Source organism: Xiphophorus hellerii, chromosome 10, assembly GCF_003331165.1.
Source record: "Xiphophorus hellerii strain 12219 chromosome 10, Xiphophorus_hellerii-4.1, whole genome shotgun sequence".
Taxonomy (NCBI): Eukaryota; Metazoa; Chordata; class Actinopteri; order Cyprinodontiformes; family Poeciliidae; genus Xiphophorus; species Xiphophorus hellerii.
Window position 1 is genome coordinate 10,299,709 of NC_045681.1, and position 23,613 is coordinate 10,323,321.

General features: G+C 38.6%; 1 protein-coding gene across 1 annotated transcript in view; it reads right to left on the reverse strand.

Annotated features, from left to right (window-relative positions):
• psme4b (proteasome activator subunit 4b) overlaps positions 1-20,669 on the reverse strand; it is a 51,125-nt gene extending 30,456 nt beyond the window's left edge. Inside the window, exons 1-19 of the mRNA XM_032575103.1 lie at positions 20,000-20,669; positions 18,446-18,586; positions 15,217-15,333; positions 13,175-13,219; positions 12,807-12,956; positions 12,118-12,181; positions 10,113-10,187; positions 9,884-10,006; positions 9,702-9,794; positions 9,415-9,593; positions 5,979-6,065; positions 5,663-5,849; positions 5,219-5,308; positions 3,868-3,932; positions 3,478-3,628; positions 1,700-1,798; positions 1,385-1,454; positions 692-759; positions 40-243 (exon numbers count right to left, since the gene is read on the reverse strand). Coding sequence (XP_032430994.1) covers positions 40-243; positions 692-759; positions 1,385-1,454; positions 1,700-1,798; positions 3,478-3,628; positions 3,868-3,932; positions 5,219-5,308; positions 5,663-5,849; positions 5,979-6,065; positions 9,415-9,593; positions 9,702-9,794; positions 9,884-10,006; positions 10,113-10,187; positions 12,118-12,181; positions 12,807-12,956; positions 13,175-13,219; positions 15,217-15,333; positions 18,446-18,586; positions 20,000-20,193 — 2,202 coding nt within the window. The 5' untranslated portion in view covers positions 20,194-20,669. The remainder of the gene's footprint in view (positions 1-39; positions 244-691; positions 760-1,384; positions 1,455-1,699; positions 1,799-3,477; positions 3,629-3,867; positions 3,933-5,218; positions 5,309-5,662; positions 5,850-5,978; positions 6,066-9,414; positions 9,594-9,701; positions 9,795-9,883; positions 10,007-10,112; positions 10,188-12,117; positions 12,182-12,806; positions 12,957-13,174; positions 13,220-15,216; positions 15,334-18,445; positions 18,587-19,999) is intronic.
• Between the last annotated feature and the right edge of the window lie 2,944 nt (positions 20,670-23,613).

The following is a 23,613-nucleotide window of genomic DNA, read 5'->3' on the forward strand; positions in this document are numbered from 1 at the left end:
TTTTTTTTTTTTTTTGTAAAAGTTTCAGTGCGTCTTTACCCGGATGGGGAGGTCGATATCGAAGCCCCCAGAGGTGCTGCGGTACTCGGTGGGATAGATGAGAGACAACGAGCGGAGTGTGTGCTCCAGCAAACTGCAAGCAAGTGTGTAGGCCTGCTTACAGCGAAGATGCACACACACGCGCAGGATGCGCTCCAGCTCCCCTTGGTATTTTAGCAGCTGTTCGCCATCCACACGGATTACCTAAATACAACACAAACGCACACACGTATAACTGAGAACGTTCAATTCATTGGAGAGCTGCGCCTTAAATTTTGAGGATCTTCGGTAAATCACAGCGTCTGGCACACTCAGCCTTGCGTTGAGCTCCCAGGAGTAATAAAAAAACTTGAAAGAGTGTCAATATGTTCTGGTTAACGACAAAGTGCTCTGATATTTATGACCTTGAACGGTGCACACTGTAAGAAATGTCTTTTGGCTAGTGTTTTTTCTCTTGTAATATCCTTTCTTTAATTCTGAAGCGATTGTTTCTCGCTTTTTCTTCGAAAAAAAAATGCAAATTGGTGCCAAGCATCTGTTCTCTTGTCGTTTTGAGAATGAATACAAATTCCGGACATGGTGCAGATGACAATAAGTGATCGTCTGAATGTTTTTTAAAGCTTTAAGGTGCTTCAGTAGTTTATCCTCTCACCTCTGAGAGCAGCTGGAGATTCCACAACAGCTCCTTATCCAGCTCATCTTCGTTCTGCAACTCCACATCTACACACAAACACATTAACCCACAGAAAGCTTTATTAATTTCCATCAAATACTTTATTTCTTATGCCTAATTTGGACCCATAATCTTGGGTTCAAAGTGTTGTATCACATTATTCCAGTTGACATTTGACATAAACTCTGAATGTCCCTTGAAAATGTATTTTAATTAACAGCTTTCACTTAAAGAAAATCACATCAAAAATAAATATCACTTGTTAACAGAGGCAAGACTAAGACTGTAAAAATGATTGTGGTTATGATTAGATGTGCCGTAGCACAGAGTACACCAGACTGCCTTCGTGCATAAAAAATAACTTATGATATTTTCTCTGACTAGGTCACCTAAGAGTTTAATGTTCTTAAAATCTATTTACTTTGCAAACTACTCCTTTAGGGGAGGTGCTGTAGGCTCAGATGATGGCTAATTTTATAACTTTTTGAGGTTACAGTGATCAGAAATTTGAAGAAGGAGCAAGGACTGAAGATTTATCTTCAGCTTTCATGTATAATTGAAAGGACCTGCTGAATAAACCTATTCTTAGTTCATTTGAGGCCTCAAATAGTCTTGTGAGCAGCGTCACGTCCTGTCTACACACAGATCTGTTCTACACGGTGTGGTACTGACTGTCAGTAATGAGCGAGATGATGCTGCAGCAGTGAGGGACGAACAGACGGAGAGACTCAGCAGGATGACACTGCAAACACACAAGAACATGCAAAAAGCACCCAAACATACAAAAGCACACACAATTAGGCACACATTCACGCAGAAAAGAGAACAGAAGCAATGAAAATGAGCATAGCAAATGGAATGAAAGTATTCTGCAACATGCATAGCCTTAGGAAGCTGTACTAACTTTTTTTTGGTTTCTGTACAATAACGCAGACAAAGGCAAATTGCATCACATGTATAAATAAAACAAGATAAAGTCAACGTTACCTTTGCTGCAGCCCTGCACATGTCAGCCACCATTCTGCCTGACACACATGTCTCAAAGATGCTGGAGGTGGCAAAGTTGTACAGCTTCTGCAACGCAACCTGATCAAAATGCAATACAGCATAAAATCAGATGATGCACTTTATTTGTATTAACTGTCTGTGCAAAAGGGTTTTTTTCAGTTTTTGGTGTAAGCAATAATTTTGTACTGCATCATTAATTAATTAATATTATTAATTTACACAGGCTTTACACATTATTGAGGACAGAATGTTCAGTCTGTCTCGTAAATCTGCGTGAATTAGTTGCACAGGCAGAATTTTTATATTCTTTCCAAACTATTAACATTACTCAAGGATGACACCAGGCCCAGTTTAGCACACTAAGCCAGTTTAGTTCAATCTTACTAAACAGTGGCTGTAATTACAAATGACAAAATTAAAGTTTTGCCTTTTTCACAGTCCTCCTGAGGTTAATAGAGAGGTAGTTTTCGCATTGAGAGTCGAAGGGAATTTAATATTAAAGCTATGACTGAATCCGGACTAGTTTTAATATTCTTAACATAAAAATGCCAATATTTCACATTTTCTATGCTTCTTGAGACAACCTAACAATTTGAACAATAAGCATTTTAGCTTAAAATACAACACTAATTGCATTCTTGTTTATTCTTAAGAATAATTATTAGTTTTTTTTATGACATCTAGTCACACACAGTGTTTTTACACATTGAAATACCATAATTTACTCAAATCTGAATTTGTTTCTCATAATTTCTTACAAAATAGTCTTTCGAGAATAAAACAATTACTATAAGGTTGCTTTTAAAGTTGTAACATTGCACAACCTACATATTCAACAAATCAGGGAATAATCTCGATCTTAAATTGAGTTTCAAATTGACGGTGACAAATTACTTACTACTGACCCACTACTTAGATCAACTCTTTTTTTCAGAATCTGTAATGCTAAATATAGGTTATTAAAAGAACATGTTTCAAATTTTATGCTTTTTTCTGCTTCTATGAATAAAATATGCTTTGTTTGCTGACATGTAAACAATACATTAGTTTAAAATCTAAACGTGGATTGGCTTAGATCTCAAATAATAACTGAAATGACTATTTTGAGTATACATTCACCTTTTTATCAGTCAGTAAATCAAAACCCAAAATATAAATCGTTAGAAAAATAGAAATCGAGTGCAAAAGTGCAATGTTTTGTATTTTGATTTCTATGTTTTTTACAAAAAGAAATAAAGTTTTGAAAGTTTTCTCTCTTCCATACTTACCCAGACCTAGGCCTACACCCTTTGCACAACCAGTTCATTCTGGACTGTATTTATTGCTTGTGACTGTAAGCCTCCAATGGATGTTTGTGCAACTAATGTCTAATAAAAACTAGGCAGAATTATTTGAAAAAAAAAAACAAAAACCTGACAGAAAACTGCTTTTAGAGCACCTGTCACAATGGTAGGGTGTCTGGGTTAATCCTTCACAACATCAGGTGTTAGCTAGTAAATAATGTAGAGTTTATATGACACATTTTACCACCTAAACTAAGTCTTTAATTTTTTTTTATTGTCAAATCAAGCAAGAAGAACTCACAAAACAACAGAAACTGAAATCTCATATTCATGAAAGATGTCATCAGTCAAAGCAAAAAGCTTACTTTCAAGAATCTGAACCTGAAAAAGACATTTTTAAAGGTCACATCACACTGAAGGCTTGTTATCTTTGAGACATGTGTGTATCAGTGACGGAGTGTATTTCTGCGCTACCTTATAGATTTCTGTGGAGCACTGTGTTAGGATCGTACTAACGGTGGAAGACAGTCCCAGCTCCACCAGGCTCTCCAAATGAGTCTGGGTATCCGTCTCCGTCTCGTCTCTCGTCTGCTCCAGAGTGCTGCTGTCTATGAGAGCAAAGCATCTGTGCACGCACACGCACACACACGCCAACACAAACTTAAAACACTCGTCTGTGATGAAAATGTCAACAACGATATGATTAAAAAAACAGAAAAACAGACACACATACACACACAAAAAGGCTTTTTCACTCCAGAGGCAGGGAGTCTAGTGCATTTCAAACAGAGAGACACATCCGTATTCTGACGATGACAACAAAGCTCCACAGAGTGACAGGCTGACTTGCTAATTTATCTCTACCTGTCCAGGAACTGCAGCACGAAGTCTTCAAAGCCGGCTGAGGCAAAGCAAAGATCTTTTTCAATCTGCAGGGAAGAAATGTAGGTAATGTCTTTCTGTAATATCTCTATGATTTGTTTTTCTATGGCTTAATTGAAGAAAAAAGCTGTTAGTCTACTCGGGAAATACATTTTACAGAAGTGAGCCTCAAAGGGAAAGCTCTTGATCAGCATGGTAATCATCTTTAGATAATTACTACAAGAATAAAACTGTGATTAGAAGAAATCTGAATTGCATTTTCGCTGCAGGGTTGCCAAGATGTCACTTTGAGATTGGGTGAGATTTTCAGAAAGACCCCCTGCCCATCTATGCTGAGAGTCCCCTCTGTTCCCCTGGATGCCATCTCAGAGGAGACCCACTACGAGTCCCTGCACAAGCTAGAGGGATTAAACATCCCAGCCAACCGCAGCGATCATCCCTTAAATATGAAAATAAGTGGTTCGGCACGAACGCTGGAAAAAGACCCACATGCTGGAGAAAAATGACCAACATGGTGTTTTCACGCTTTGATTTTTGTACCGACTGAGAAAAACAACAACAGATAAGCAGATAATTAGCGCCGTGTAGGGGTGGATTTTGTCGTCTGTTGTTTATTGCTGCATTTAGTGTCAGATAGTCTGAAACGCTGTTTTCCGGGCTTTATGCTAAGCTGAGCTGACATCTGAATGTTTATGGTGGGAACATTAAAGTGATGCAAGTTTTTCTTCTAACTGTCAGAAAGACAGAAAGCACATACGCTAACTTATGTGTCAAGTTACCCAACAAATAAAAAGGACGTAATGATGGGTGCTTTTGAAGCATCACTTTGTAAATACAGACTTCAGATTTACTTCATCTGTCCTAACTGTTAGAGACGTAAAAGAATAATGAATTAAACAACAACAGATGCACAACAGCCTTGCAAATACTGTAACTATGTTTTGAACAATAAGTTTAGTTTCAATCTTTATTTTTCACATATGTTAAGCTGATTAAACAACACTAATTCTGAATAAAAATAATGATGGAGAACAAAGTTCTTTTTCTGCTTTCTGTCAAAGTGCAGCATGTTGGAGTAGCTTTATCTTTCAGAAGGTATAGACAATTATTTGATTATTTTTCTGCCTCCAGGTAAAAAGGTTTCAGTGCCCTTTTTAGTTACCGCTCACTTGTTTAGATTTGAGACACTAAGCTTTAGAGAAAACCTCTTGGCGCCCGTGATGTATGGAGTCTTCATATTTACTTGTTTTGTCTTGTATCTTAAAAGTCAGCATGGTTGTTGTCCTGTTTGTGTTTAATCTGCAGAGATGTTTGAAATCTGTTCTGGTTTTACCTCGGTGAGATCCATCTGTTGAGAAGGAGCAGATGAGCAGTCCACTAAAGGCACCAAGGTGGTGAAGGTGGTGATGAACTGGAACGTTATCTGGACAGAGATCCAGAACAGATCAATTTACATCATCTGACATGATCTCGGCATGCGTTAAATAATGTGCCAGGTAAGATTTTTCAAATCTTTTCATTGGGTCTGTTGCGATAATTAATACAGCGTGGAGAAAACGGGAGCAGCAGACGAGGGAAGCAATCCATTTTACTATTCGAGCAGACAACCAAGACACATTAATTACAACTTCTTCAAACTGAGGTATTCATTCCACTTTCTGGACTAATTAATAGGACAGACCTGAGTATACAAGAAGGGAACTCAATCAGCAAGAGCTCTATTGTCATCCCGTCTCATAATTTTTCTTCACTACTTATCGGCACATTCATTACTCACCATGCACTTGCTGAAGTCGTTGGGGTCCACCCCCGGGAGAGAACCCATGAGCAATGGGAGCACGTGAGCGCGGCCCTCTGGGTAGCGGTTGTCAGGGGAAACCAGGCTGCGCGCCATGCCGATCATGCAGCTGAGGGTGGCGGTGAGGGTGTGTGGCTCCGTCAGGGTCTCCATCGCTGCATAGGTCCTGTTTTACACACACCATTTAATTACTGCTTGCATTTCGAAGTCACAAAAGTCCTTACTTCGGTCAAGTCTCAAATAAGCCTCCATTAATGTACTTTAAAAATTGCACAGAAGTGCAGACGGATCTCACTTTTCAAGGACTGGTGGTATGACGAGTTGTGGTGTGAGGAGAGCCAGGTTCTGGAGAGCATAGGCTGCATCTGTGCTGCCGGTTTTGCTGCAGATCACCAGGAGAGGGCAGAGGGAAACACAGCAGAGTTACAGCATGAACAATACACACACACGCACACCCCCGCGTGCGCATACACACAGGGAGACAGATAATCACTGATGAGCTGTCCTTGTCCAGATTAGGCGCATTGTGACTGAGGCCAAGTGCATGCAATGACTCACTAATGAGACACAGCTCTCAAATGACTGCATGTGTGTTTACTGGTTGTTTACCTGTTCATGCTCCAGTGACCTGCTCACAACAATAAAGCAGAAGGCATAAAAGAATCGCTTTAATCTTTAAGTCTCGAGATTTGCAGATTCCAGGTATGAAAGGTTTGACCTACTAATCAGCAGTGAGCAGTTTTTGACATTTAAAAAGGAGAGGGTGCTGATTAGTGGAAATGGCTGGGATCGAATTTCTGAATCAAAGCTGTAGCTAAAAAAAAAAATCTGATCTCTGAATGTCGACCAAGAAGACCACCAACTGGCTCAGACAATGCAGCAGAGTGCTCACACCTCCTCCCACAGAGACACCTACATCTCTATATGTATCTGCAGGAGCACAAATTTATTCTGTCACCATTCCTGCCTAAATCTGGCAACGGCTGTTAGATTTTAAATGTCAGCGAGCAACCTACGGTTCCGGTCAAAACTTTAAATACACTCGTTATGCACTTCGGTGGCAAGTTTGAATTTATTCTGGGTTTCCTCTCAATCCACACAGCTTCAAAACTAGTTCAAGTTTGCTCTGAATACCCAGAACCAGAACCAAACATGGAGAACCACCATTCAGCCTGAAATTAGCCTGATGATTTTGAGTAACTTTTATTGCTTGTTTCATTATTGACTATGGTGAAAAGCACTTTGAACTGCCTTGTTACAGAAATCTGCAATACAAAAACCTTGACTTGACATGTGGGCAGCTGCAAATTTTAGTTGAGCTTAAAAGCGTCAATTTCAAAGCAGGAGGTTCATTTGTTGCCTCACCATGACACTGACGTTCCAGCAGTTTCCAGTTGGCTAGGTCATGACTTGCTCTTGATTATTATTTCCTCTCATCTGAGTGTGACAGTTTACCTTAGAGAGTTGAACTGGGACACAATTGGGTGTTCCTACATGACAGTGATCATAAACACACATCAAAACTAATTTTGGAATGGAGAAAGCAGGCTAACATTAAGCTTCTGGATTGGCCCCAACATTAACATGAATGGAAATTTGTGGATGATGCTTAAAAGCAGAGTTTGTGGCTGGAAACGTCTGATATATTTCTGGCCTTCCAGCCAGAAATATATCAGACATTTTTTGATGGCTGGTGTGTCTATAAATTTGCACATGTAATTTATCCCTGTGTGTGAATCACAGAAATTTCTCAATAACATGAAATATGTGCACCCAGTTCCAATTTTTAGTGTAATCTGCAGGTTTCAGTGGGCCAAATTTAAGACTTTTTAACATTTTTTTAATAGTAGCTTGAATGAAATTTAAGACAAATAAACTATAAATATATGGGATGATTGGAGGATCTTACTGGCTCATACAGGTTGGCAACACAAGTGAGCAAATGGCAAACACAAACATCATCCAGCCAACTGGTGAAACATTTACACTTACCCATGACAGGCTCAAAAGAAGGTAGATAGCAAGGGTATATTAGCAGCTACGGTAGTTTCTGACCGCCTTGATTCACAAAATGCCGTAAAGATGTCTGCATGCACCTTAAACTTTTGCCTGACAGAACCAATAAAAACTACATACAAGATTGAATCGTCTTGCCACAATAAAATTTAAAACCTGTGATTATTGTATTTAAGGTCAACTTACATTTTTAATTTCAAACATTTTAAGGCCTTAATTTTAGATACAGTACAGACCAAAGGTTTGGACACACAGTTGTGTCCAAACCTTTGGTCTGTACTGTACATGATTTTAGGACTTTTCAAGGATGCGCAGACACCCTGGCTTTAAAAATCATCAAGGTTGTTTTCACCCGAGAATAAAACTATTCCAATACACCGTTAAAGGCTCCAAAATAATACAACATTTATGGCCAATCAGAGGTGTACCTCTGAGAACTGTAGATTTAATTAACTGAATAAACTTTTATTAAACTGAACTCCATCTGTAAAACTTTACTTATATCCCTTGGAGGTTTTTTAAACCTGTCAAAAAACTAACTAAATAAATACTAAAGCTGGTATAACAAAAGGCTCATGAGTTTAAATTTCTGTGTGCAGGATGCATATGGGTTTTATCCTGACACTGCAGTTTTTCTCCCAAATATCAAAAACATGTCTGTTAGGTTAATCTGCCTCTTTCATGCTGTACAGCATGTCTCTAAGTTGCATTGTCATAGATTGGTGACCTCTCAAGGTTATAGCCCTCCTCTCGCCTGATGACTCCTAGCAATATGCACCAGCCAGGTTGTTGCCATTTATGTTCATGCCATAAACTTCTAAAGATGCACGACGCCATTTTCAAGCCCTGAGGGACTCGGTGGCAGAAATCCAGAGTCCCGGACGTGTTTTATTAGGAATACCAAAGTGCATTTAGAAAAACGGTCTAAAGTCATTCTGTGATTTGTTTAGGCTAATTGCTTCCCGATATATCTCGTACAATTAAAATATCATTGATTTCATTTCAGTAATTTAAAAGGTGAAATGCCTATTTCATAGATTAATTACAGATTAAAATCAATCAGTTTTTAGAGCTAATAAAACACCCAAAATTGTGTCCCTGAAAATCTGCAAAATAGAAAGAAATTGTTTGTTTTTTTTAGAAATGTTGGAAAACTGTAAAGTACAGTATATCCTTATACTATGCAGTAAAGCACTAATTGGTCATAATTAGTCGAAGCTCCCTTCGCACAAATGACATACGGCACGAAGGCAATCAAACTCTTGCTTCATAAACCTTGCAAAGTCGTTGTTATCCCTGCTACTTGTGCTCATTTTTATAGAATACATTTTCCTTCCAGTAAACCTTCTGAAAATATGCTTAGCTAAAACACTCCAGCTGATAACTTTTTAAGGATGACCATCTGTAGCTTGCTCTCCTTGGTGAGATATTGCTGACTGCTGGACAATTATCAGCTTAGAAGTATTTTTTGTTTTTGTGTAGGATATAACATTTCTGTGTCAAATATCCTTTTTTATTTGTTTTAATGCAATATTGTAATTATTTGAAAAACTGATTCCTGGATTTTTATTAATCTATTATTATCAAATTAATGTGAAAAACATTGGTCTGTATGTCATGAATCAGTATTACATTACAGTTTTACTTAAAATAAACTTTTCAAGATATTCAGATTTAGTGAGTTGCTTATGCAGTTGATAAAGAGAAGGCAGTACCTGAACATGGCCAAGAGGGCGGCGCCAGTGAGGCTGCGGGTGAACTCTTGCAGGTCTGCATCTGTCAGTTTTTGACACTCGGGCACCAGAGTGATCCAGCTGGATCCAGCGTAGCGTTCCCGATGCACGCGGCGTACGACGCTAGCTGGCAGTCGCTGCAGCAGCCTCATCAATCGAGACTAAAACAAATCACACATTTCTGTAATAAACACCTCAAGGATTTAATCGAGTCCTTCATGCAAAACATGGATGGAAAAGTATAAGAGTGAGAGGACGAAGAAACTCACCTGCCAGCGACCATGGTTGGAGGGGTGGAAGAAGGAGGCAATGCTGTTGAAGAGGCAGGTCAATTCTTTCTGTGCAGGATTTCCTGGTCCGCCCTGCAGAAAAATGAGCATTGATGGGTAAGTAAGCAGCCGCAGTTCAATATTTTGACACAATTTTTGTCAAAATCTTCACTAGCGTGTACCAGCAGTGCCGTGATCCATAAAACCAAGTATCCAATGTCGTAGGAGTTGATGAGATATCTCGGTGCCACCATCTGACTGACCCCAACTGGAAGGTTTAAACTTCGCAAGATTCTGGTAAAGATCTGCACACACAAAACAACAGAGCTTCACCTTCCACTCACAGCGGCCTCTGGTAAAACGCATTAACAGGAACACATGTATATCCACATAATTCTGCTAATGACTCACTGTGGGAATATAAGGAGTCCAGTCCACATAGCCGATGTTGTCGTTGGCAAGCCGAGCAAACAGGTTCACTAGGTGCTACAAGACAACATCAGGAAAACAGTGACTGCCGAGTCTATAGCAAAATTCCCAGAAGTGAAGTTTGCCATTTCAAGAATTAAATATAGCCCCTGAAAAATTGGAGAGATGTTCAAGAGGGAGGGAAGGACGTGTGCTCAGCCAGGCCGCTGAGGGCCTGGAGGCTGGATAAAGGCAGAGCGGAGGCACAAATGGAAAATCTTATCTGCACGCTGAGTGGAAACCAGCAACAACACTTCAATCATCGCAATCAGGGAACATAGAAGCCGTGTCATTCCAAATTACTCCATCCATCTTTGGGAAAATGGAAGGCGGGTTGATCCCTTGCTCAATATATTTAAAACGTTTTAAAAATCCATTAGAGGTGAATTTTTTTGTTGCTTTCATGATAACATAAATTTGCTCTGACATCAGGAATTTTCCTTCAAATCCAAGGGAACACTGTACCTTACTAACGTTTTCATACTCCACATTTTGTAACATCACAACAACAAATTTCTCACAGAAGAGGTAGAAGGAAAATGACATTTAGCTTTATTATTGTTTATCTTGCAAAAGATATGTGGTCCATTTGAACTTAACCTTCTTTGCTCTGATACCCCTGAATAAAATCCTGTGCATTGAATTGCATCAGCAAACCCATAAAGAACCGTTCAGAAAACATTGCACCCCACAAATTTTGGTTCTTTTATGAAAGACTGGATGAGAAAAGCAATTGAAAAAAATCGCCATAAGATGTCCTGCTTGCAGTTTGATACAAGTGGAGTAGTGTGGTTTTCTAATATTAATACTGAATTTTTTGGACTGGATGCTAAGCCCAATTTGTGACAGAAATCTAACACCATAAAGTCTCATCCCTACGGCGAAACACGGTAGTGGCAGTATCATGCTATTCACAGATGCTCTCTGCTGAATCTGATGGAGCTTGAACTGTTTTGTAAAGAAGAACGAGCAAGCAATTCAGTCAAGAGATTCACCTCGTTATACTTGCTTCAGCAAATGAAACAAATGGTTCTGCAAACTACTAGATTTTAGTGATTCAGGGTTGAAGCTAAAAAAAAATGAATGATTTAAAGTTTGCGTAGATTTCCATCCAAATCTACACAAACTGACCCGTTCATGTTTGTCCAAATTGTCTCATTTCCTCTGACAGTAATTAACTTCTCCCCTCCCCAGCGAGCGGCTGCTGGAGGTTTCAAACTCTAACATTGTGAGTGCAGCCAAAAAAAACAAAAAAATCCAGACCACTTTAATACAAAGCAAACACAACTGTGCTGTTCAAAGGTACTTCCTTCATGAGGCAGACGGATGGGAAAAAAAGAAATGCACAACGATGCCAGATGCTAATTGCACAGACGCTACAAGCTTACACTACAACACTGGTATTTGAGATCAACTTAAAAAAGGTCAGTAAAGCTCCGGCATCTGCAACAGTGAGGTACCAAATCTCCTGGATGACACAAGCTAATTCTAAATGTTTAAATGTTAGCTTCACAGATGCGTACTCTGTTGGTCTGAGCACCACTGTTGAGATGCGCTTCCTGACTGTAAAGCACGGAACACCGCATCGCTCCCTTCCTCTGCAGTACAAGTTAGTGCAGGAAAATGTTAATTAACTGACAGCTCAATCGGCTGCTGAATATCAAAGCAAACAAGTGCAACCTTCCCTCTTATTGGGCTGGACACAAATACATACGACACAGATTTAATTTTGTAAAAATTTGGAAACTCTTGAACCCCTATCATGTCATTTTACAATTTTGCACAACTTTCTGTTAGTTCATCACTTAAAAGTGCATTTTTTTGTTTTGACAAAGTCAAAAAAAGAGTTCAAAGGGTATCAGTTCTTTTCCAAAGCTTTGTGTGGGGGTGTGTGTGTGTGTGTGTAAAAGATCTGAATCAACCTGAAGCTCTGCGAGTGTGTACTCACCCCTTCCCAGGTCGGCTGATTTTGCACCGACATCCACAGATTCATTAACTCATCAAACCACAACCTAAAAAACACAAACACACACTCAGAGAAATAACTTTTCAGATTAAAATTTAATGAGATACACCTGAGGCTGAATTCCCCTCATTTATCTGCAATTTCCCCTAAACATGAACTCATTTTCTCCTCTGTGTATTCTGGAGGAGGGAGAGCAACAAAATGAAAATGGAAAAAAAAAAGAGAGCATTAAAGATGATGTATTGTGGAAACTGTGCAGAAACTGCTTATGGATCCAAGAGTAAATCCAGACAAATCGTTTACAAAAAAATAAAAAAAAACGTGGAACGCACTGAGAAGCCGTGAAAAGGCTTGACAGCTGGAATACAACCACAACGAGAGCAGAATGAAGGATAGGAGCAGAGATTTTTTTCCATAAAAAGCAACATATTAGCAAAACAAAAACTGTTTCAATTTCAACTGCACAGGTTTTTCCAGAGCCTGATAATGTGGTTTCTAAAGTGCTGCATTTTAAAGCAACTCAGAAGCTTCAACTACATATTTTTCACTTTCTGCAGGCAGATCTCTTGGTAAACTTTCGAAATCCTGCGAGCTAACTCTGGCTCGGGACACTCAGTCCTCAGCGGGTGATCCCGTTTCCAAACAGAACCATTCCGGCTGGTCCAACTCACTGGAAGCCCTGGCTGTGTTCCTCCGGGGGCATGATGGTGGGCAGAAACAGCTCCATGTTGCTGATTGCTTTCTGCATGACCACGTCAAACACGCACAGCAGGGGGCGCCACTCATCCAGCATCTCCTTGGTTGAGGATGCTGGGAAATACCTGGGAGCAAAAAAAACGTACATATTTATTTAATAACAACAGAGAAACTCCGGTAAGCATACACGCACAGAACACATAAGGCTGCGGCCATAAATAGATGCGAACGAGCAAAGATACGAGTAAACACATTGATCTGGAGGACACAGCTCGAGTAAAGATCAAAGGAAAACATTCTTTGCTTTCACAGATTATATGATCAGAGAGAAGATGAGACTTACAGTCTGCAGCTTTTGATCAAAGCCTTCAATATGTGGTCCACTGAGCTGTAAGCAAGCAAAGAGATGGATGAGCATGTGTTCTTCCTCTTATGTCACACTAAAAAAACTTGTGCAAAAACTACAGAATATTCAGAATTTTAATTCATAAAAAGTCACAAATGAGGGAATGGAGGATAATTAACCTTACAGTCATGTTTCTGGGAGGATGTTGGAATACCCGGAGAGAACCCACACATCCAGAGGGAGAACGAGCAAACTCTATGTAGAAAAACCCCAAGCCGGGAATTGAACCTAGGATCTTTTTGCTGCACTACAACTGCTCCACTGTGCAAGGCCTCTCTAAAATACAGTTCAAAAGTGTTTTTTTGTTTTTTTTGCAGACTTTGAAAACAGTTGGCAGTGTTGGCAGTGTTTTCACTGAGATTGGATAATAGACCAACGTAAATCAGAGTATAATTGTGAAGTTGAAGGAAAATGTTACATAGCTTTAGGTTTTTCCACAAATAAACAGCTACAAGTCTATTGGGAAATGTCTCTAACGCCTTTGGGTCTGCCATAAATTTTTATGTGGCTCTCCAGTCTCCAGAGGGACACAAAAATAAGACCTTCAAGAAAACAGTTTTACGCATAAATATTATTTAATCAATCAAATCAACGTTTACTGCCAAATTACATTAATCAGTCCCTCAACTCTTTTGCGAGTGCAGAAATTACAACAAAATAAACAGACCTCTGCATTTTTTTCACGCTAATGCATAATGGTAAGTTCATTGCAAATTTTCCACAAAAATGGTCAAAACCATCAAGTTTAAGTGACGGTTAAGTTCATACTCAACCTTATTTTATGTCATGATCAAACTGACAAGTTACGAAAAGTCACATTACAGAAGAACAAATATTGCTAAATTTCCATCCATCCATCCATCCATTTTCTAACACCCTTGTCCCTAGTGGGGTCGGGAGGTGCTGGTGCCTATCTCCAGCTAACGTTCCGGGCGAGAGGTGGGGGAAAACCCTGGACAGGTTCGCCAGTCTGTCGCAGGGCAACACAGAGACAGACAGGACAAACAACCATGCACACACACACTCACACCTAGGGAGAATTTAGAGAGACCAATTAACCTAACAGTCAAGTGTTTAGAACCCACGCATGCACAGGGAGAACATGCAAACTCCAAGCAGACCCAAACCCAGGACTTTCTTTCTGCAAGGCAACAGTGCTACCAACTGCGCAGCCCTATTGCTAAATTTCTTACAAACATTTCTAAATTAGTGATTTTGATTGTAAACAAATTGCTAAGACCAAGATGTTAAATAATATTTAATTTTAAGAAGTACTTATCAATTGCAGACACAGCTGTTTATTAATATGAGGGGTTTTGGGTGCATGTTTTACATTGTGGCACAGAACAATCAGCCCTTTGAGGACATTCATGATCTTGATATGAATATTCAAGGTGAAAATGAGCTTGACTCCCCCGATCTAGATCTCAAACTTTTGATCATCCTTCTATGAAGGTAGATCTAGCTCAGTGAGACCAGATGGAGTCTGTAGATAATTTTGCTGTCACTTCAGAGTGGTTTCAGTACGACTTGAAAATTAGTTTCTTCTTCATTCTATTCCACACATTTATCAGATGCATGACCAATACTTAACCTTTTTGAATTTTAGTGTTGTTTTTTTTATAATTTATAAAAAAAATGTCTATTATAATTACATATTGTAATTTGGTTTTTATTATGTAAAATTTCTGACTTTCAGTTTAGCTGTTTTTCTTTTTCTGTATTTGATTCACTACTTAGTATGAATTTCCAATGTGTTTTCATGCCTGTCCATTTCTCTTTAACCTCTGTAAAGCACTTGTGTTACACTCATCTGCATGAAAGCGCTCTACAGCTGGTTGATAAATCACCATTTATCTAACTTTATTGCATTATTTTTTTCAAACCACAAGAGATTTGACAAAAAAAACAACAAAGTGTATATTTGGGTGGTTTGCAGCAGTGAGAGACTGATGAGATGGGAAGGTCAAGGTACATACTTTGGGAACCAGACGAGACCCAGGTGCTCCGTTTTAGAGTAGATGAGTCTCTCGTACAGCTCGTAGAGGGGCCTCCATGGTAGCTGAAGGTCATCTCTTGACAGTAACTCCTTCTTCCTGTTTGGAAAAAACAAGTCAGACCTCAGCTGGCCCGCCTGTGTGCAAACGCTGGCAGGTTCTCAGATATTTAAAGCTGTGAAAAGCCTCCTGTTTGTGAAAATGTTGCGACGAGGTGGGACACTACAGGGTGTCCATCAGGGGAGAGTGAGTCATCCTTTCACAACACCACGGCTGCCAACTTAGGAACATGTCCACCAACATGATGCGGTGATTCTATGTAGCTATTAAAGCATAACTGGACAGACAGCTGCAGGCTTTAGCAGCTTCACAGGAGAGGTCTGGAATAATCGCCTGTTAGTGGTTTCAAAAAAATGAGGCACATTTAAAACCTTAATGCAAAGTAACATTATCCTTTTCTCTGCTCCTTTTAGTTTCTCAAACACCCGCTTAAGGTTTTAGATTTCCCACAAAATTATGCTTCACTGCTGAGCACCTCAGAAGCTTTTAAAATGAAGAATATTTTTTTAAATCCCCCTGAGAACTTCCACGCTTTCTTCACACTAAGTTACTCAATTCTTTATTAAATCACCAGTTTTATAGGATTACACCCAACAGACGCGTGCCGAATCCCTTCACTTGAGAATGTGCACAGTTTTTCTGAACAGAAAGTCCTTTTGTTCTTATTTATCTATCAATGAAGGAACAGGCTCTCACTGGGGAGATTTCAAGAGGAGACAATCTGCAAAGTTGGCCGTGAAATTCTAAAGTGCGACACGAAGACACTCTGCAGACCTGATGTTCGCTGTCAAGGATCAAGTTCAACACTTGGCTGCGAGAACTGAAGCTTGATACACCATTAGCCCAGATCTTTCTCTTTTCATCTAAAACAAAGACATCTGACGTCAACATAAAGACCTTGTTTTGTGATGGATGCAAAAATCACAGAAACGCACTTGAAGACTAATAGCAAGTGATGAATGCCTCGGAAACTATTCGCCTGTCACTGGGGGAATGACGGGTCTGATCCAGGAGACACAAACAAAGAGAAACACAAATAAGCCGGCGCCTAAAGAGTGATAAATTTACTGTAGAGCCAAGATTCCTCGCTCACAATGAATGCTTTCTGAGTGTGAGGATATGTATTTTAGCTCGCTAACATATCGCCTACTCACTGCACATTTTACTCCTTCGGTTGCTGCAGAGTGTAAAAAAAGCTGTTCAGATTTGTCACTGGAGATATGTTCCTTCTAACACTGACTTTGTCCTAATTTCTATTTGAGACACAGTGAAATATAATTTTTCCAAGTTTTAACCACAAAAACCAAAAGCCCCACTCATTAATCACGACTTGAGCCACAGGATTTATTTTATGATCCTCTAGAGGAACTGCTTGGGAAATGGACTGACCTGCATCATTATGAACTAACCAAAAGTGTAACCGCTTTGAACAGCTACAGCGCCTTGCAAAACTATTCATATCCCTTAAACTTTTTACCATTTTGTCGCATTATAGACACAAACTTCTGTGTATTTTATTGAGATTTTAATAAAGTAGTGCCAAATTCTTAAGTGGAAGGACCTCTAAAGGTTTTTATATGTTTTACAAACAAAATCTTGTAATTAATCCCATAATTTGCAAATATGAATGTAACTTAAATTCAGTAATAAATGCTTCTGTGGAGGTTTCAGAGGTTTGTCAGAAAACATTAATGAACAAACGGCATCATGAAGACCAAGGGACACAAAGACAGCAAAAAGATGCACGCTAACTCTGGAGGAGCTGCAGCAATGCATGACTCAAGTAGAAAAATCAGTTTACCAGAGCTAATGAGAAGATTAATTGAACCAATTTCAAGACAAGACGGGAAGAAAACCTGTCAGACGCTGCAAACACTCAGAACTGGGTGAAATGGAATTAGATTGAAAAGTTTTCATGTGTTTTAATGGTCTAGTCAAAGTATAGGCCTAAATCTAATAGAAAATGAGAAGGAAAACGGGAAAACAATTCCCAGTTTGTACATGTGCAAAGCTGGAAGAGACTCTACCACGTATTGACTAATTGGGGCAGCATACAATGCAAATGCACATAACATTTTAATAACTTTGTGTAATTTCACTTCTCTTTCACAAATGTGCTTTAGTAAGAGTTGATCAATAACATAAGATCTAAATAAAATAAACTGTTGGTTACGGTGTAATCTGACTAAGTAGCACTGTTCAATTAACCTAAATTTGTAAAGTCCAATGCAAATCAAATAATTTATTATGCAATCATGCACTTGAATTTTACAAAAATGTTCTGTAGGTGAATTGCAAAGGCAAGACAAGATGTTTAGGATCAGCATCTTAAAGAAAAACCCTAACAGTTTCTGCATACATATTGTTTTCAAACAGTGCAAGTCAACTTTGTGAATAAAGACATTACAAAACCACAAGAGACTCATTACCAGTCATCTCGAAATTAAAATAAAGTGAAAATATATTGAATGTATCTATAATTAATGCTTGATATTAACTACGTGAAAAGAACTTGTTCAGTAATGCGGGTATGACAAATAACAGATTTCATGTCTGGGGCCCCGGAATATTAACACAATTTATCAACCAATGTGTATACTTCAATAGAGGTGTTTTTGTGATTTATTGCTTTTTAAGCACTACAGTGTAACTCTTTTTCAAATCCTTGTGATTTTATTGATTAGGATCCAGGTTGAACGTCTTTCTAACTGCGCTGCCTTTGTGCAGATGTCCTCGCTCTGAATGCAGCTAACAGAGCATTTATTGATCCTTCTTTCTCAACTCTCCAGAGTGCTTAAAGCAACAACTGGATGGCCTCCAAATGGCACAGAAGCAGGAAAGAAATCCACTTTAACACATCATGTGATAACCGGCGGTACGACACTATTAGCACAGTGATATTTACAAACAGGGCTGCTCTGTGATCTAATTAAAGCAACAGGAAGGCTAAGGGAGAGGCTCATCCTAGAAAGTTCAGCTTACTAGGGTGAAACTGTCTTGTGTTTTAGCAGAGCTTGCAGTTATTTTGTTGTTGCACTGTTCGTTCAATAAAGCTACAGCTCCTCTTCAAGCAACCCCAAGGCCCTTTCAGCCCAGGGATTCAACAGAGACCATTGTATAATGCATGTGCATGCTTTGTTTCCACACCCACTTGAGAAGCTGAATGAGCAGTCTGGCATAGCTGCACATCATGTGGGGCTCCAGGTTCGGCAGCGTGACCAACTCATAGAGTAGATTGATGAAGAGAATGTGGTCCTCTTTGCTGAACCTCCGGCCATAGAGCTTCAGAAAACTGGAGGGGGAAGAGACAGCGGTCAGAGAGCAGCTAGTCACTTCCTGTTTAATGTAGCTGACCTGCATTAGAGGTCAGCTGCAGAAAGAGCTGCTTTGACCCACAGAGCCAAAACAATACATAATCCCTCCTATAAATGACAAAATACTCTGCATCACAACATAGTACATAAACTGCCCCAATGACTTGTCAAAAAACACCTGAATGGTTAACTTGTATAATAATAATAATGCATAGTAATTATATGATTTAGATAAGTATTTGTAATTTTATCTTACAGCAAAGACATAAATAATTTATTTATATCTCAATTTGGCACTTTTGAACCTCCATACACACATATATCTTAAAATCAAACATTATTCCAATACTTCACCAAATATTTTACAGTTTATTTACAGCAGGGAACAATGAAATAATTATTACTGTTACTGTGACTCAACCATGCTCATTGGATAACCAGTATGGCAAGTGAACTTCAGACCAAAACCAGTGTTTGCAATTTCATATTAATTAATTACATAACTGTGTAACTGAATATGAATAAATAAGTTATTATCATTGTTATCCATTTATATTAACTGTCTTAATGTAATTATCAATATTTGTTGAATGTAGGCACTTTCAAACTTCCATAGGATGACCTTGATGAATAAGACTGACAGAAAAAAAATGTTTGTGATATTCTACATCACATGATCATAAAATAGCTAAAATCTGAGCAGTGTTTACAATTTTATATAAATTAATTACACATTTGTTTAATTGAATATTTAATAAGATGCTTATTAATTTTTTTTTACCAGTTTATAGTGTTTGTATTAATGTAACAATTTAATCAATTATGCTTGTTGAATTGTGGCATTTTCAATCTCCATAGAATGACTTTGATGGTAAGGTTGACACAAAAAATAAATCCATGATGCGCTGCTTCAGATGACATAAAATATTTACAAATATTTTTGTGTTAATGACCTATTTTCATAATGAGGCATTTAATTTTTTTTACCAATTTAATGTTAATTTTTCACACAGTAATTCATAACTTAATTATTTATGTTCATTTAATTGTGGTGTTTAGGATTTCCATTGTATTACTTTGATAGGTAATGTTGATGTGCAGCACTACCTGACCATGAAATTGTTATTTTTCGGTAAATAAAACAAATGGCATACTTGCACAATTCGATTTTTAAATATTCATTTATGTTTTTTCTATTATTATTTTAATTGATGCATGACACAATACAGTTGTCTTTAATCATCTATTTATTAAATTGTGGCACTTCTGGACTTCCATACAACTGAATGGCACCACGAGTGTTTACCAAAAGTTTTAAGTTGTAAAGAATTGCCGGTTACTAATTATGGTTTCAGTTCTCCAAAACAAACCATCTTTGCATGGACACTTACGAGAAGAGTTTCCTGGACCAGAACGCGACTCCGGGCCACAGCTCCCTGAGAAGAACCGCCCTGCTCAGGTTGGCTTTGATCTCCGCCAGCAGCTCCGCAGCCTCCCGGTCCAAGCGGTCACAGTAAGGCAACAGGCCATTATAAACGATCTCCTTCTGGGGAATAAACCCCTCCACAACCCCATCCACAGTCATGTCCCACCGTGGCTCGGGTCGCTGTAGTGTTGGCTCTTGAAGGGGCCCTTAAGGAAAATCGCGCGTCTGGTTAATGTCGCACCTTCTGGAAAGAGCGCGGCAGAAGTTAGAGGGCATAATCCGCTGTGTCCAGCAGCCCGGAGGAAAGTATGTCACGCTAATTGAGCTGGCCAAAGCCCTGAGCTGGGCCTGTTTCTCTCAGTTGTGCAGTGTCAGACCGCGGTGTCACCTCTCTCACCGCATATCACACACATCCGCGCCGAACCAGCCGAACACCAACGGGGTCGAAGGGGTCGCTTCTCACCACAAGGGGTCCGTGGGAATATGACTCTTTCCTTTAAAAGTCTGCCATAGTCTCAAAGACAAGCTTTGATGTCTGAGCTGCCTAGACCAATTATAAGGTGGGATCTTTGATATAAGAAGCGTTTAATGTTTAGCCATGGGCGTAAATGTTTAATTCTAACGTAGAGGGCACAGACAAGGAGCAAAGTGGTGTCAATCACTCTGTGGTAGAAAAGAAATCACAGGTTGATCTTCCAATAAAAAAATAATAATAAAAACCTGCTGACATTTACAGTTAAACCCAAAGTCACTCCTTTGGTACCTTTGGTTAATTTAGATTTAAAACTAATTTATACAGGAAATTTTTATGATCCTTGGGTGTTGTAGAGTTTTGGTTGTCTGTGTTTTTCTATTATTTCTCTCCAGGTCATTTACTTTTAAAGAGTTATATCAGTTCCTTTCTTTATTTAATTTATCCTTTTGTTTTGTTATTTGTACTTTTGGATTTTGTTCTCCTTAATAATCAGTGTTATTCTGTTCCACCTCTGTTTAGTATTCACCTTCCCTTAGCGTGCCATTTTGTTCCCGTTCACAGCTGTTCCCAATAACCAGATTTTCTCATCTGCATCAAATGTCATCCTCCACTCTTTTTTTCAGTGTATATGCAGTATAGCTGATTCCTCCTGTTATTCTCTTTTTCTTGCCTGCTTCCTGCCATCATTCCACATCTTGTTATCCTGGGACTCCCTTTGTAAGTTCTACTTCTTGTTTATTATTAAAACTCTTCTCTTCACCTCCTGCCTCCTGTCATACCTACCTTTGGATCCAACTAAAACACTGCTTCGCAGAAATTAGATTGACATCTTGCAAAAGATTTAAAAAAATGTAAAAGGAGCAATATTTCATAAAATCTGAAAAAAATCTTTCTTGGCATTTCACCAATCAAACCCTTCAAAGTATTACTTATGAGCTTTACACATGTTCACAATTTTTCTCTGGTACAAATTTCCAAATCTTTGGGGTTTCAAGGCCTCTTCATCATCCGCTAATCTTTAGCTCAGATTCAAGTCAAACAAATATGGAAAGCACAAATTTTAGGATCACCGTAAAATATATGTTCTGTTAAAGATCTGCTTTTATTACATAGTTATCAGCTAAGTTCTAATTCATTGGTGTTTGAGAAAATGTGGTACATGGCTTTTGTACTCAGAAGTCAAAATTTCCATGCTCCAAGTCGTAAAGATCCACTGGAATTTCCCCCGTCAGGTGGGAATTCTGACTCTGACAGTGGCCAGCTATATGCATAAACTGAGCAAAGGTTGAGGTAATAAACTGTGTATTTTGCACTTGGTTTTATTTTCTTAAACTGATACTACTGGAAAACATCTGTGCTTGCAAATCTGTGAATGCTCCTTTAACTTTTCATATTTTTTGTTACAATCAGAAACTTCAATGTATTTTATCTGCATTTTAAGTTCAGTAGCACAGGGGAACAAAAATGACACATGGTTGCCTTTTTTTTTTTTTTAAACAAATAAAAGTCTGAAAAGTGTGGCATGTTCATCATTCTTTAGTCTACTTCCCCCAAATAAAATCTTTTCATGCCACAATTGTCATATTTGCAAAAATATGAGAAACTATCTTCCTTTCAATTTGCAGACATGTCCTGAAATCTGCATCGTAAAGTATGTAATTTCAATAAAATATGTTGAAATTAGTTTTTCCTATCTTGACAAAATTTAAAAATGCTCAAAGTTGTTAATATTTTTGCAAACCACTGCATTTGTGAAAATAATACTCAACTGTTTATAGATAAATACAGACAGGTTTTATAGGTAAAAAAAAACTTCTATTTTTTTTTTTTTTTTTTAAAAACCAACCAAACAAAAAAGAAATAAACATACATGCAAATTGATGACTAAATTTTAACCATAACCATTTAATTTCAGTAAGAAAAATATGCCAGTATAGGTACACCACAGGGTTCCAAAGGATGATCTAGTCAAATATCACTATCAGTCATTGCTGAAAGCATAATCCAATAAACTCACATAAAATATAAACAGTAGTAAAAAAAAGAAAAGGCTCAATGAGACGATTGTGTTGTCATTGTGCCCTTGTTTAATTGGCTTATTGCCGGTGTTTACACACTTTAACTAGTGACAGTCCAGATCACAAGACGCTTGTAGGTCAAAAAGCTGAAAAACTAAAGTAAATCCCTACAAGAAGTCCCAGAATGCACCATTCAGACCTACGGATCCCAGCAGCAACATAGAAAGCTAATCCTCAATATATTGGGATGATCTGATAACTGGATTAATGCCCTCTCCTGTTCTACTGACCCAGTAACCCTCTGTAACTGAGATAAACTGAGATGAGCACTGCCTGCCTGTCTGTCTGTGTACATGACTAAAGGGCAGCACTTTCTTCTGGCACTACTGCTGCCAACCTCATCCCTTTTTGCTCCATTGTGCACTGTTCTATGTGAATAGCAATTTACTTTAAGCTCATTCAGTTCTCCAACCACTACAAGTGCTATGTGGCAATTGAAGGATAAGTGTTTCTGCTCACAAAGGCAGCTTAGAGTATGGTGGAAAACCCCTTGCTGTTGTTTTTAGAGAAATGAGGCAATTGCTTTAGTTCTACTTTTTCTTAAGTACGTGGATTATCCGACTCTGACTGAGTCCCATGAGAAGTCCTCTCATTGCTTTAGCAGGATGACAGCGGAATGCACAAGTCTGGGCGCCTCTTGTTTTCCAAATTTCTGCTGCTGTCAAAAGCAAAGGAATTTAAATCCAAAAGCCTGAAAGCAAAAGATCCTGGTCAAAACTTGTTTCACTTTTGTTTTATTATAGATTTAAAGTAGAGAAAAATAGGGTAAGTTAGGGAAGTCTTGGAGTCATTCAAGAGTCAATAATGTGCCTTGCTGGATTCCTGTGTACCTGCTGCTACTTGGTGCATTTTCTCTCTTTTTTATGCAGACTACCAGGTTTATTTTCCTCTTAGGCGCACCGACTATTAACTGACTCACCCTTGCCTTTCCTTGACTGCCTGGTTGACATCAGGAAATTTATGACACTGTATTACCTGAATTTTAAAGGTAACTGAAATGAAATCATGCTGTTAAGAATCAAGAGG